The sequence below is a fragment of the Lepidochelys kempii genome, chromosome 8 (assembly GCF_965140265.1).
Source record: "Lepidochelys kempii isolate rLepKem1 chromosome 8, rLepKem1.hap2, whole genome shotgun sequence".
NCBI classification, from domain to species: Eukaryota; Metazoa; Chordata; order Testudines; family Cheloniidae; genus Lepidochelys; species Lepidochelys kempii.
Genome location: NC_133263.1, coordinates 3,344,923 through 3,359,996, shown reverse-complemented (window position 1 = coordinate 3,359,996; position 15,074 = coordinate 3,344,923). Strand labels below are relative to the sequence as shown.

Genomic DNA, 15,074 nt, shown 5'->3' with positions numbered 1-15,074 from the left:
GTGTGGGTGTGTGCTGGGTGTGTGTGTGGGTGGGTGGGTGGGAGGGTGTGTGTGGGTGCAGTGTGGGTGCTGGGGGAAGGTGTGGGTGGGAGGGTGTGGGTATGTGCTGGGGTGGGAGGGTGCTGGTGGGAGGGTCTGTGAGGATGCTGGGGGGAGGGTGGGGGTCAGTGCTGGGGGGAAGGGGTGGGTGTGTGCTGTGGTGTGTGGATGGGTGTGTGCTGGGGGAGGGTGTGAGTGGGACGGTGTGGGTGTGTGCTGTGGTGTGTGGGGGGGTGCTGGGGGAGGGTGTGGGTGGGTGCTGTGGGGAGGCTACGGGGGGGCGCTGGGGGAGGTGGGGGTGCTGTCTGTGCAGGGGTGCGCGGTGGGGGGGAGTAGAGAGGGGGGCGCTGGGGGAGGTGGGGGGTGCTGTCTGTGCAGGGGTGCGCGGTGGGGGGGAGTAGAGAGGGGGGCGCTGGGGGAGGTGGGGGGTGCTGTCTGTGCAGGGGGGCGCGGTGGGGGGGAGTAGAGAGGGGGGCGCTGGGGGAGGTGGGGGGTGCTGTCTGTGCAGGGGGCGCGGTGGGGGGGAGTAGAGAGGGGGGCGCTGGGGGAGGTGGGGGGTGCTGTCTGTGCAGGGGGGCGCGGTGGGGGGGAGTAGAGAGGGGGGCGCTGGGGGAGGTGGGGGGTGCTGTCTGTGCAGGGGGCGCGGTGGGGGGGAGTAGAGAGGGGGGCGCTGGGGGAGGTGGGGGGTGCTGTCTGTGCAGGGGGGCGCGGTGGGGGGGAGTAGAGAGGGGGGCGCTGGGGGAGGTGGGGGGTGCTGTCTGTGCAGGGGGGCGCTTTGTGCGGGCTGCACCAGCCTGTCAACCCCGGAGCGCGGTGGGGGCCGGAGGCTGCATCCCCGGTGCAGCGGGCCGGAGGGCGGGCGGAGCATCCCCGGTGCAGCGGGCGGGCGGAGGCCGGAGCATCCCAGGTGCGGCGGCCGTGCGGGCGGGCGGCCGGAGGCTGCATCCCCGGGGCGGGCGGCCGGGGCGGGCGGCCGGGGGCCGGAGGCTGCATCCCCGGTGCGGGCGGCCGGTGCGGGCCGGAGGCTGCATCCCCGGTGCGGGCGGGCGGGGGCCGGAGGCTGCATCCCCGGTGCGGGCGGCCGGTGCGGGCCGGAGGCTGCATCCCCGGTGCGGGCGGGCGGGGGCCGGAGGCTGCATCCCCGGTGCGGGCGGGCGGGGGCCGGAGGCTGCATCCCCGGTGCGGGCGGGCGGGGGCCGGAGGCTGCATCCCCGGGGCGGGCGGCCGGGGCGGGCGGGCGGCCGGGGGCCGGAGGCTGCATCCCCGGGGCGGGCGGGCGGCCGGGGCGGGCGGGGGCCGGAGGCTGCATCCCCGGGGCGGGCGGGGGCCGGAGGCTGCATCCCCGGTGCGGGCGGCCGGGGCGGGCCGGAGGCTGCATCCCCGGTGCGGGCGGCCGGGGCGGGCCGGAGGCTGCATCCCTGGTGCGGGCGGCCGGGGCGGGCGGGCGGCGGCCGGAGGCTGCATCCCCGGGGCGGGCGGGCGGCGGCCGGAGGCTGCATCCCCGGGGCGGGCGGGCGGGCGGGGGCCGGTCCCGGCGGCGGGGCGCGCAGCGGGGAGCTCAGGAAGTGCACTGGCTGCAGCAGCCGCGTCCTGCGCTTTGTGTGTGTGCGACACCGAGACGGGCGGCAGCGAGAGGCGGCGGCTCCCGAGCATCCCTCCCCCGCGGCCGGTAAGCGGGCGGAGCGGGGCGAACCCGGGGGGATGCGGGCGGAGGGCCCCGGGGCCGGGCCCCGCGCGGGAACCCGCGTCTCTGCGCCCTGCCCGGGCTGTGCGGGCTCCGGAGCGGGGCGACCCCCGGGCAGGAGCAGCCAGGCGCCCCGCTCTCCCCCGGCCCGGAGCAGGCTGCCCGCTGGCGGGGCTGCTGGCAGAGGCTTGGCTGCCGCCCCCTGCCACCGAGACCTCCCTGCCCTGGGCTGTGCTTGGGATGCCCGGCGGCCCCCGCCCCTGGCCTTGCTGGCCTGGGTTGGTTTTATTTTTAATGCCACCGTCTGGGGTGGGGGAAGGAGGATTTGGGCTCCCCCCTGCAAAGCACAAGAGGCAGGTGCTGCCGTCCCCCTGGGGCAGAGGGAGAGACAGGGCCCGGATTAGCCGTGCAGACGCGATTACAAGATGATCTATCCCAGAATGCTTCGGGTACCTGCAATATTCACTGCCTCCTTGTTTATTCTAGGGCACACGCTGGGCAGTCAAAAAAGCCTAATTTTTTTTTTTTTCCTTTTCACTCCGCACGGAAAATGTGATAAACTAGAATTAGTGGTTGGAAGGAAGTGCTGCAATCTGGGGGAGCCAGGGGAGCAAACGCCTCCTGACTGCAACAACAAACCACAGCTGCCCCCCCCCGCCCCCAGTTGCTCATGGTTTAGTAATAATGGCAGCTTTGAATTAGAGAATTTTAGCAGAGAGATGCTGCACAGACACAGTGATTTGGGTGTATATGAATAGCGGGAATGCTCCAGGGGAAATCGGATGGGATGCACAATAGTCAGAAGAGAAAATAACAGGAGCAAGAGAGTAGCAGAGGTGAACACCCAAACAGTAAAGGGATCATCATAAAAGGTATTCCCCTAGTCATAGTGTTCCCCTGGTTCCACTGAAAGAGAGCAGACAGAAGAGGCTGCAGTTTGAATTGAGGGTGGAAATTATGGATGTGAACTTTGTGGAATATGTGATTTTGCAGACTGTATTTTTGGTTCATCACTAGACCAGCCAGAGTTTGCAGACCTTTTTTTCTCCTCCTATCATTTAAACTCACGGCCACTTTTCAACCATGAGACATGTTCAAAACAAGATGTGCAAGATGAGTCGAACTTTCAAAGCCATGACGTTTGAGTGGGTTTGAAATAAGGGGAAACAAGTTAACTCCCGCTCTGGTGCTAGTCAAGTCCTGAGTGAAAAGAAGTGAATGGATTTTGCAGGAAATTTCTGAAGGGATCAGGAACGAGCAGTGAGAGGCAAACTGAAACCTTTGTGCTTGCTTCTGTGTATTTGCTGGGGTTTGGGGGTGGGAGGTGGCTTCTAGAGATGAACATTTATACTGTGGCAAGGAAGAGGATATTGCATAGCTTGGCCCTTCTAGTCATCCGTTGCTTTCAGTATGGTGGTTTGTAGCTGTGTTTTTGGATCACAAGTATCTCACTTTAATTGTGTCAGATCACTAAACCACCTAAGCCTTCCTGCTCTACATAGGAAACTAAAAAAAAACCCATGCTCACGTTATAGATTATCAGGATTGCCAGATGTTAGTCATCTTGACAGATTTCTGGGGCTAGATTCTGCTGTCTGCTATACCAGTGTAAATCCAGAGTAATTTCTCAGAGAAAGGAATTTAGCCTTGGTGTGCACAGTTGATTTTTGTTAGCAAAGTCTATGTTATCAGGTGATGCCTTCCATTCTCAGACCAGGGTCCGTGCAACAAACATGACTACTGAGGAACCCAAGGCGGAACAATACAATAATAATAATAATAAATAATTAATAATTTATCAACTTGCATATCTTCAAGAAAAAGAGGAAGTTACTTTTTAAATGACTGACTAACAATGGATGATGTTTCTTTGACTGTGTGTGACATTTAATGTCACAGGAAGTACTCCAACTATTTCTTGCCATCTAAGCAACCAAGATTATTCTTAGACTAAGGCCATGTCTACACCTACAGCACAACAGCTGTGCCGATGCAGCTGCGCCACTGCAGGGCGTCTGGTGAAGACACTCAATGCTGATGGGAGAGAGCTCTCCTGTCGGCATCATAAAACCACCATTGCCAACGGCAGAAGCTATGTCGGTGGGAAAAGCTCTCCCACTGACATAGTGCTGTGCGCATGACTGCTTAAGTCAGTGTAACTTATGTTCCTCGGGGGGGGGGGGGGGGGGTTATTCACACCTCGAGCATCATAAATTATGACAACATAGGCTGTAGTGTTGACATAGCCTACTCTAATGTGCTCACCCATATTAGCAACATCTCGTCTTCCCAAAATAGCACTCGACTGTCTTACTTTTGTGCCTCTTGCATGAATTTTTTGGTCAAATGAGTATCTCCGTACCAACACCAGAGTATCTGAGCACTTCACAAACGTTGACGAGGTGTTCTCCTAAAGTCCTTGTAGAGGAGGGAAGCATTATTTTCATTTTACAGCTAGCAAATGGAGGCACAGAGAAATTTAGCACCTTACCCAGGGAGCCTTCAGCATTGCTGGAGATCAAACCCAGGTCTTTTAAGTATCAGACAAGTGCCCTAACCACAAATTCATCTTTCTTCCCCAGAGCTGTGCTCTTTCTCATACATGGCCCACTTTGCCACTCCTCTCTCTGCCTGTTTCCCCATGACACTGCAGCCTGGTCTCGATGGTATTACAGGCAGCAGGACTAAAGGTGCCACCTTCTAGCACTTGCTGTTTCTTTCCCTATCCCCTACCCTTACAGTTGTTTTGGCACCAGCATGAGTCTCGTCTGCTGGATCAGGGCAAGCTGACTAGAACTAACAACACAACTCACTTCCTCCCTTTCTCTCCTCTACTGCAACTTCTGGGTAAGCAAATAGCTGGTTCACTGTTGCTGGCTGGCAGGCTGCTTGTGGATATAGTGCACCAGGTGTTTGGAATCCTGCCCCAAGTTTGAGTGAGGGTTCCCCCAAAAGTTATACTACTCTGAAGAATCAAGACTTGTCTGTAGATCATAGCTAGGGGTATAGCTAAAAGAGACTCTGTGGTCCAAAGACATGTCATGGCAAATACTTGGAGCCTGTTTTAAGCTTTAGGCATAAAATAGAGGACCCACACTTGAATCCCAAATTGAAATGCCGTGTGGATTGACTCATCCCTTTATCCTTCGGAGGAAGATCTATCCAGTTCCATGCAGTTAATTCTGTAGGGTCTTTTTGATGAGAGCTTCATGCCTGAGATCCTGTCTGCTCTGCATGGGCCTTGAAATTCCTAAAGTATGGCATCCTTTGAAAAGCTGGGCCCTGTTGTCCTTGGCCATTGTTGTGCAAAGTGCTGGATATCACTTGCTGGCTGCATCTTAGTTGTGCTGTGTTTATGTGAATAGATTTATTATTTCTATAAAGTCTACAGGCCCTGGTTCCTTTGTGTTAGGCATTCAACAGTGTTATAACAAAGAGACAGTCCCTGCCCCAAAGAGCTTGCAATAGTAGAAGATGAGAGACACCAGGTTTATAAAGCAGTTAGACATGGAGAGCACAAAGTTATAATGAGCTGATACTGATCAGCATGAGAAGCAGCAATCACAGCACACCAGCTGCTTATCCATTGTTCAGAGGGGTTTTTTTGGGTAGGTATCATGGCAGACGACAGTTTTAAGGAGGACAATGTGGTAATTTAGTGGAATTTTGTGAGGCGTTCCTCCCAAGCATAAGGGGCAGCATAGGAAAAACCATGGAGGCGCTTGTTGGAGAATTTGAGAAATGCGTGATGGAGATATAAATTGCTTTGAGGATCCTTTGGGATGAAAGGTGCAATTAAATGAAAATAACTCTTAATAGCTTGGGTTGGATCCTGTAATGCTAATGTTTGGCTGCCTCTCAAAAGTTATTGAATCAGCTGTGAGGTTTGTAGGTGTGATGCCATTTGGTAAAGTTGCCTCTCTGGTCTGCCTGTGGGTGCAGGGAAGAGAATCATCACATGATAAATACCAAAAAGGATAGTTGTAAGTGATTGTTTCTTGCTCCCTGGTGCTTGAGTCTGCGACAGATATGGCAGGATATATTTCCCGTCTGAAAGATTAAGATCCACCTTGCGTGCATATATTAATGAAGCGCAAAAGCCCCATGTTCACGTGTGAAGTAATCTACCCCGGGTGTGTGTGCTGTTGTGCTTTCAGCTGACTGCATTTCTGTTGCAAGGATGATCTCTCAGGCATGACAACACAGGAAACACCTCAGTGAACCACAAACAGAGCTCAAACCGTTTTTACACTGCTCAATCATCTCTTTTGAGATCTCTGAATGTCAGAGATCCTGCCCAGGAGGCACAGGTGGCTGCTGCTGGTTACTGCTCGACGTTGGCTTTTTGATCACTGACCCCACTGCTATATTCTTGGGAAAAGACACACTCTTCTTAGTTTGGTTTGGTCGTTAGAATACAATGGCCTTAACTGGCCAAAGATGAGCACCAGATGAATTCACCATTCCAGCCTCAGCATTACTGTTTAAAAACCTTGCATTAAAAAGACAAGGAGGGAAATTTTGCTTTGCATCAGGGTCACTGCCTAATTTTCTCTCAAATGTATAGTCTCTCTGTATGGCTTGGGCATTTGCACGCAAAATTCCACAGATTAGAAGAAAATATTGCATGGATTACAGCCCTTTGTTTCATCTTCAGAACAGCCATGGGCAAGTTCCCCAGAGTATAGTACCATGAAGGGGAAGAAAGAAAAACCCCTCCCCCAAGTAAAATGGTTAAAAAGGAGGTGTTCCTGGCTTTTCAGGGCTATGTATGAATCTACAGTAGTAAAACAAAGACAATTCAGCAGAAGCAAAGCATCGATCCTAACCCCTAAATCTCATCAAGCAAGAATTTCTCCCCTGGATGCGAGGATGGGTCCCTTGAGTATTCATCCTGAAGATTATTCAGCTTCTCATTATTGCTGTTATTATGTGTGTTCCAGTAGCACCCAGAGACACTCTCCGCCTCCCATCCAAGATCAGGGCTGCATCATGCTACATATCCTGCAGACACATAGTGAGAGATGGTCCCTGCCCCACAGAATTTATAATCTAAACAGGCCAGACAGACAAAGAGTGGGAGGAGAAAGAGCGGCACAGAGCAGGGACGTGCTGTGCCAAGGTCACCCAGCAGGTCGGTGGCAGAGGTGGGGTTAGAATCCAGATCGCCCGCCACCCAGCGCAGCATCCCCTCCACTAGACCCTGCTGCTGCCTTACAAACAGACATGGCTGTATATTCTTTTGTTCTTTTGCCCATGTGTGTACAGCTGCAATGGCAATCAGGAAAGGGACTGTCCGATTTTACTTTTCTTTCTGAGGAAAGCTCTTTGTTGTGCTTTATTGTGTGTAGGGAACATTTCAATTAGCACTTGGACGCTGAGTCTCTGGTGACACGCAAGAGCTTAATTAAATCCTTCTTAATTAAATCCAGAAGGCCACTACATCCTCCTCCTTTAAATCCATCTATGTCATGACACCTACCAAACACTTGACAACAGTTAGACCGCTGATGGGCTGTGACCACTGCTTGTTACACTAATCCTAACGGTCTCACTATTGCCATGCGCTCTCCTCATCCGTTCGTTGTTTCTTCCTGCTGCCTCTTTTCCTATACGTAGCCTGTAAGGTCTTTGGGGCAGGGACTGGCTTTGCATTACATGTGTGTACAGTGCCAGGCACAATGGGGCCCTGAACCTTTATTGGGGGCTGCAGATGCTACTGCAATACAGATAATAAGACAAACTGAGCAGCTGGAAAGATGAAATTAAGTAACCAGGTCATCACAGCAACATTTTCAGTTGTTGGTAAACTCGCAGCAAGTGGCACATACAATGACACCTCTTTGTATTTTTTGACTTAATCAAGCCATTTCACAGTTCATGCTTTCGCTAACATGGGCTTGCCCTCAAGAACATTAATAAAGATGTTTGATTAAATACAAATAAAAGTCCCATGGAAACTTGAACAGATCTGAGAAGTTTCACAGTGTGTTAACACTGAAGAATTAATTTAAAGGAATATAGGAATTGGGTAATTAACCATTTACCGATGGACTTTGCTTGAAGTTTTTAAGTCAGAATTGGAAGACTTTCTGAAGAACATGCAAAAGCTCGGCCAGGACTTATTTGCCTTGATGCAGGAATTACTGGGTGAAATTCAATCACCTGTGTTATGCAGGAGGCATGAATGGTCTTTTCTGGATTTAAAATCTATGACTCTATAAATTGCTAGACTGGATCAGACCCCTGGTCCATCTAGTCCAGTATTCCATCCCCGACCGTGGTCAGCAGCAAATGCTTCAGAAGAAGGGGTGAGAACCCCACAGTTGGCAGATGTGGGGTAATTTGTCCCCCGAAGGTCTCATCCTAACACCGAGTAGTTAGAATTTGCCTTATAGCTTGAGAAATAACAAGACTACAATAAAGCTGGGATACATGGCTATATACAATGGTATTAAATGGTCTGCTTCTTTCTTTGTCCTACCCACGTCCCCAATCCTGCGGCTACTTATGGACGTAAGAAGCAGAGGTGGGTACAGAGCTGGGTTTGGGAACCTTGAAAAGGAGATGCTGAAGGCAATGGAGAATGAGGTTTGGAAAGAGACTGGTGGGAGCAGGCTGGAGAAAAGCACTACCACTGAGAAAGATTCAAGCTTCCTAGATTCCAAGGCCAGAACGGACCATTGTGATAATCTAGTCTGACCTCCTGTATAGCACAAGCCACAGAACTGCCCCACAATAATTGCTAGAGCAGATCCTTCAGAAAAACATCCACTCTTGATTTTAAAATGGTCAGTGATGGAGAATCCACCTTGATCCTTGGTAAATTGTTCCAATGGTTGATTACTCTCGCTACTAAAAATGTATGCCTTATTTCCAGTCTGAATTTGTCCAGCTCCAGCTTCCAGCCATTGGATCATGTTATTCCTTTCTCTGCTAGATGTAAGAGTCAATTATTAAATATTTGTTCACTATGTAATCAAGTCATTCCTTAACATTCCCCTTTTGTTAAACTAAATAGATTGAGCTCCTTGCGTCTGTCAGTATAAGGCAGGTTTTCTAATCCTTTCATCATTCTCGTGGCTCTTCTCTGAACCCTCTCTGATTTATCAACATCCCTCTTGAACTGTGGACACCAGAGCTGGACACAGGATTCCAGCAGCCAAATATAGAGGTAAAATAACCTCTCTACTGCTACCTGAGATTCCCCTGTTTAAGCATCCCAGGATCACATTAGCTCCTTTGGCCACAGAGTCACACTGGGAGCTCATGTTCCACCACCATCCCCAAATCTTTTTCAGAGTCCCTGCTTCCCGGCAGAGAGTCCCCCATCCTGCAAATATGGCCTACCCCTCCTCGATCAGCAGGTGCAGTGCCCGTTAGCACCGTCTGGGGCAAAGAGGAAGCTGTTTCTGACTGCAGCGTATCAGGGTGGGAATAGGGTTTCGACTGTTGCTGTGCTTTGCAACAGTAATTTTAGCAGAAGGGGATGGAGGATGAAAGAGAAAGTAGAGTGAGTCAGTAGGATGGGGTAGTTTTGTTCTCTGCAGATGGCTTGCTCTACATGGCTTCAGTTTGAAAGCATCGGGCCTGATTCTCCACTGCCTTGCACTTTGTGTCGTCATTAAATTAAAATGGCAAAGGATTTCAGTAAGCATGGGATTGTCTTCTCCTTCATTCCTACTACGCGCACTGAATCTTAAAAGAGAGGCAGAAAATATGGTAGTTTAAATTTGATGTATGCATCTCTTCCCTTAGCATGTGTGTTACCCCCATGACTGTCAGTGAGAGCTCTGTGTATGTACTGAGAGGAGAATTAAACATTTCATGCAGACTATTTGGAACCCCCCCTGATGTCTTGCAAGTTTGAGGTTGACCAGTGCCAGCTCAGCTAGATGGGTTTTGTTTGACAGGCTCAGACATTGTAGAACCTGGAAGCTAGCTGAATAAATAAAAATATAGGCCCTGATTCTCAATGAGTTCCTCACTGTGCTGAGCACAGGAAGAGAGGGGGCTGTGCAAAGGTGACTCTTGTTATGTTGATGGTTTTCAATGAGAAATTAGAGTGTTTTATGTTTTGATCTTTTCTGGGTGTTTTACGTTTTGGTCTTTTCTTAAAATCCAGAACCTTAAACACACAAGAACTAAAAACAGAGAGAGAGAGAGAGAAGGTTGCTCCCTCAAGTAGAGTGGCACAACTCACCCCTCCTTCCTTTAAGGCTGGCTCTTTGCAGACTGACTGCTGTGGACAAAGATTGCATGCTTCCTACACAATTTGTAGCCTGCAAGCAGGACCAGGAATCCTCTCAGGATTTAAAGTGACAGTTTGTAATTTTTACAGTTTGCAATACACCCCAAATTTAAGCCACCTTTAAGCTTCCCATATTCTGCAGCTCTATGGGCAGAAACACAATGGGGCCTTGTGGATCCCAAAGGATAAGCAATAAAAACACAGCAGAGGCTTAAATATTTGTAGGAAAGCCAGCTCTCACAGCCTCATCATCTGCCTACATCAGTTTTTGGTGCAATCAACAAAAAAAGATGAAACATGCCATCTCATCCAAAAGCCCGTTGAATTAAATGGAAAGTCTTCTGCTGACTTCAGTGGGCTTTGGATCAGGGCCTCAGTGTGTGGCAGTACAATAGCTAAATTGCAGTAATTAGCCACTAGATAGCTTCAGATCAGGCTCTGGGTTGTCAGTCCAGGCTCTCAGATCTGCTTATGCTTGTTGTACTTGGAGGGCACTAACCAGAGAAGAGATACAGGTGCACAGGATTCAGGGAAACCTTCAGAGACAATCTAGCCATGGGGCTCCCGTGGGCTTTAGGAGGAGTTAGAGCCCCATGCACCACTTGGCAGATAATGAATGCTTTCCTATTTTGCACTGCATTTTTTCAAAGATAGAAGGGTGATAGAAACCCTTTTTATCCACTTTGAACATTCAAAGGGATGAATCGGGTTTGTGGGGATTTGACCCCGTGGTTCCAAGGTCTGATGGTATTTTAAAACCTGAAGCATAGCGCCCTAAGGGCTTGTCTACATTAGGGATTTTTGCACCATTGTCACTATGCTGGTGCACACTTTCAGTGTAGATACGTTGCACTGATGTAAAATGAGGCTTACACCAGTTTCATATCAGAGTAAACAAGAGCAAGCCCCAGTTCACACCAGTGCCGTGCATTTACACTCAGGATTTTGCCCCGATGCAAAAATCTCTAACGGAGATAAGTTCTAAGCTATCGTCTCTGGCAATATCTTTTCATTTCAATACTGGAAACATTTTGATACCTATTAGCTTGCTGTTTGGACAGGGCACCTGAGATGGTGCTTGAAATGCAATCCAGACAAGGAATGGGTTTGTTCTGCTGGGTCATTTCCCTTCACTCCCTTTCTATGAATTTTTAGCTAATGTTCCCTAACATCGTCTGAAAATCCAGAGCCATGACCACTCACGTCACGCTGGAAGATGCCTTGTCCAATGTGGACCTGCTGGAGGAGCTACCGCTGCCAGACCAGCAGCCATGCATCGAGCCACCTCCCTCTTCCATCATGTACCAGGTATGTATCAGCTCCCAGATTTTGGCTCGGTGAGGCGAGGTTTAGAATGGTAACTCCTAATAGGTGTGCATGGTGGTTTGCAGACCAGTATGAGTAAGGGATGAGGAGCAAAGTATGGGAGAAAATACAGGACAGAGGAGAGTTATTGCAACAGTAAAAGGTCACAAGATTTGCTTTGCTGTGCACAGGTCCTGTTGGTTCCTCTTTCTATGTAGTGCATATATCTTATAATATATACACCAGGTAATATATAGTATGTGGATATTTACTCTCCCCCCCCACACTCCTGCCTTCTCAATTGGCTTGCTCCCCATGTTAATGTGTAACTATGTGTGCAGTGATTGATTTGTCATGCATGTAGGATTGCAAAATTTGTTTCACTGGGTCAGATAGGGCATTCGTGCTGTAGCGTTAGCATCTAGTACAAGTTATCAGCTCTACGGGCACTTGTGGGTCAAATTCCAGCCCTCCCGAGGCAACCCTGCCATCCTTTTTAATTTGTCTACTTGTCAAGTATTTTTACTCCTTCCTGGCCAGCTTCCTGTGAGCACGCTGGAGGGCAGAGCGCAGTTGTCCAAGACAGCCCCATTGCAGGGAGCCCACCCGGGCATGAATAGGGTTGAATCTAAAATACCTGGGCTAACCTGAGTCTGGATAAACTGGTCAAGCCTGTTTCCCTATCATGATTAACCCCGGGGGTTGGCTGCTAGCCTTCACCACTGCCCTCCACCCCGCCACTCCTGTCCTCAGGCTGGCTCTCCCCAGCTACATTATCCCAGAAATGCATGTGCTGTGTAGATATCTAGTCTCCCGACAGTTACACTACAGATCCCCTTGTAACACTAGGAGGAGAGCAGCCTCATGGTCCTGTCTCTCTACTCTTAATCCAGGCACTGGGAGGAATGAATTACTGAAGTGAATACAATTTCGCCAAAGCCAGTTTTGTTGGCAGTGTTGGAGAGGAGCAGCATCATACATTTGTATCTTAGATTAGTTCACATCCAAGTCTGCCTGGAATCAGGGGACTGAGAGTCAGGACTCCTGGGTTCTTGATCTTCCCCTGACTCTCTATAGGGTCCCTGTACTTTTCTGTGCCTTGTTTTCCTCTCTCTAAGATGGTTCTATAAAACCTACCCTACAGTGGCATGGGGAAGCTCAGCTATTCATTATTTGTGAAGTGCTTTGAGGTCCTCCGTGGAGCAAATTATTCACGCTGTCAGTAGGGTCAGCCTGTAAGTAAGGAGCTCTCCCAGCAGGTGTTCGTGGCTGCAATAGCTGCCACTTCATATTACTAGGAACTTGTTACGCACCTCACCGTCCCAGAGCATCTCCTCGCAGCAAGACCTGGCATCGCAGCACTTCCACCTCAGTTTCCCCACAATGATCTTCAGCCTGCGCCCACCATCGTCTCCAGCCCACTTCTGGGGTAGCACAGTCCCTGAGTGGAAGCTCCCTTGTTACAGGCATCCTCCCAGTGGCAAAGGCCTGTCTGACTGACTAGCCTCCATCATCCAGGTCAGGTCTACCCTCCTACCAATGGCTCTTAGCAGGTCACTGCCCTCAGCCAGGTCCTAGCCGGAGCAGCTTGTCCACCCTCCGCCCCCAGTCAGCGCTCAGCTGCTGGGCTTTCCTCCACCCTCACTCTCCCTGCTCTCTTCCGCAGACAGCCCTACACTGCTGGGGTCTCCTGGGTTTTTTTTAAGTCCTACGCCCAGCATAGGTGTAGTGGGGTGGGGCTGACTGAATAGGGCAGACTGGCCCCAAGCCTCTTGTCTCTTAAAGGGGCAGGCTGCCCTCTGACAGCTCTAGATTGTTTTTCTCCCTTTGGCCCCAATCTATGGCCATTCACGTCGGTGGGAGCAGGCTGGAGCCTTGTGTCAGTTAGTCTGAGCAGCAGCAAGGGCCTTAAAGCCAGAAGTCAGTGCCCTTCATTTCTTTTTCTCTCAGCGCATCTACGTACAAGAGCAACCACTAGGCCTTGGTTGTTAGTTTTCAGATCTGGTGCCTCATACACATTCTCACCTTCGGGGCTGCCTGACTTGGAAATGTGGATATTATCCTGCCCTTTATCACCGTTTATTCTTGGTAACCCCTGCTAACAAAGTGTGGCTCTCTGTCCCCCTCCAGAGGCTGGAGCATGAAGGTTAATGAGCTTGCCTCTGCCTCTGACTGAACGGACCTGACCATGAGGGAGAAACTTGTTCTTTTAGACCCAAGGGTGCTGGGATCAGTCCATGCAGATGACCTGACTGGGGGAGTCATTACATGTTTTTTTGGGATCTTCCTTCTTAATGAATTATTTAAGCCCTATTGGCCATCTGGAGCAGCTGGACCCTAACAAATATCCAACAGTGCTTTATCCCTTGACCATTTGTTGTGTCTTCAGGCTAATTTCGACACAAACTTTGAAGACAGAAATGCCTTTGTGACCGGCATTGCCAGGTACATCGAACAGGCTACGGTGCACTCGAGCATGGTGAGTCTCCAAGCCCACCCAGGACCCTTGCATTCCTAGCCCCTACCAGGGTCTGCGCCACCATGTCTTCATGGCTGTATTTACCTTAATTGACGCTTATCTGGATATGCCTGCCCACGCTGCAGTCGCCCCTCTGATTGCAGGGTAGACATACCCTCGGTCCCTGTGGTGCTGATCCATAGTTCTTTCTAGTGGGCGTTCCACAGCCATACGTTTCTGTATGTTGCAGAATGAAATGCTGGAAGAAGGACATGAATACGCAGTGATGCTTTACACTTGGAGGAGCTGCTCTCGGGCCATACCCCAGGTAAGAAATAGCATTGGATTCCTTCCCAGAAGGGACATGCTAGAATAGCCAGCTGGCTGTCACTTACAAATGCCTTGATCTGTGCTGGGGAAATCAACCAGAAGGAGAGAAGACCCTTATTGGGGTGTGGTGAGAAGCTGGTATGAGACTACACTGACCCCACCAGCCCAAGCATCCCACTGCTGGAGAGGAGAGGGGCGTGGGCTGCAGTACCAACAGCACCAGACAGCTGCTATCGTAGCTGCAGAGCTTTGGGGTACGTGCTTTGAGGACTTGTGCTGTGCCCAGGGCAGGCCCCATCTCTGTCTGTTACGAGGAGTGCGGGTAGCACCTGCTGTAATTAAAGCTGTGTTGTAGCTTCCATTCTAACCCCTCTTCTTCGGATGCTCCTCGCTTTCTCACATTCCTTTGGAGCTGGAAGTTGTTTCAGCTCAAAGTTGATTTGCTTTTGAGAAGTTAGGCCCAGATCCTCAAAGGTGCCTAACTCCCATTGATTTCAAGGGGAGTTAGGTGCCTAAATACCTTTAGGATCTGGGCTTTAGAGTGAAATCAGCGGAGCTGAATTTGGAAGACACTTTCCCCCTGATTCTATTCCACAGGTTACATTGGGATGATTTCAAACTTGGCTTGTTTGGGGGCTTCCACTGAGATTTAAACATCACGTAAAGTTTGAAAAAAAAAAACCCCACATAACACACACACGCCACAGCTGTATGTGTAGCTCTGTGTGATACAGATATTGTGCATGCAGACAAAGAAGACCTCCTGGTTCAGAGTTCAGCCTTGCCAGAGGCTGGATGAACACACGTTTTTTTGGCTGCTGATACATTTAAGTGTTGATCCAGCCATAACTTTTGACACCTTTTCCAGCCAAAGTTGGGCATTTTTCTAGCCCCTCTAGCTACAACAAAACCCTAAATTTTGAAGGGCCCAATCCTGAAAACACTCACACACAAGTTTGCTCATCTGTGGTCCTCTTGAGTGATTGCTTGCAGGATTAGGCTCAAGG

The 15,074-nt window shown here is 50.5% G+C and overlaps 1 protein-coding gene across 4 annotated transcripts in view; it reads left to right on the top strand.

Moving 5' to 3' along the window:
- Positions 1 to 844: 844 nt before the first annotated feature.
- CYFIP2 (cytoplasmic FMR1 interacting protein 2) overlaps positions 845 to 15,074 on the top strand; it is a 77,085-nt gene continuing 62,855 nt past the window's right edge. For 3 of the 4 annotated variants that reach the window (XM_073355219.1, XM_073355220.1, XM_073355217.1), the window contains exons 1-4: positions 1,578 to 1,708; positions 11,130 to 11,282; positions 13,669 to 13,758; positions 13,988 to 14,065. In XM_073355219.1, the coding sequence (XP_073211320.1) occupies positions 11,166 to 11,282; positions 13,669 to 13,758; positions 13,988 to 14,065 (285 nt within the window). In that variant the 5' untranslated portion in view covers positions 1,578 to 1,708; positions 11,130 to 11,165. Of the gene's footprint in view, positions 947 to 1,577; positions 1,709 to 11,129; positions 11,283 to 13,668; positions 13,759 to 13,987; positions 14,066 to 15,074 lie in introns of those variants that run through there. The other variant, XM_073355218.1, reaches the window with a different exon arrangement.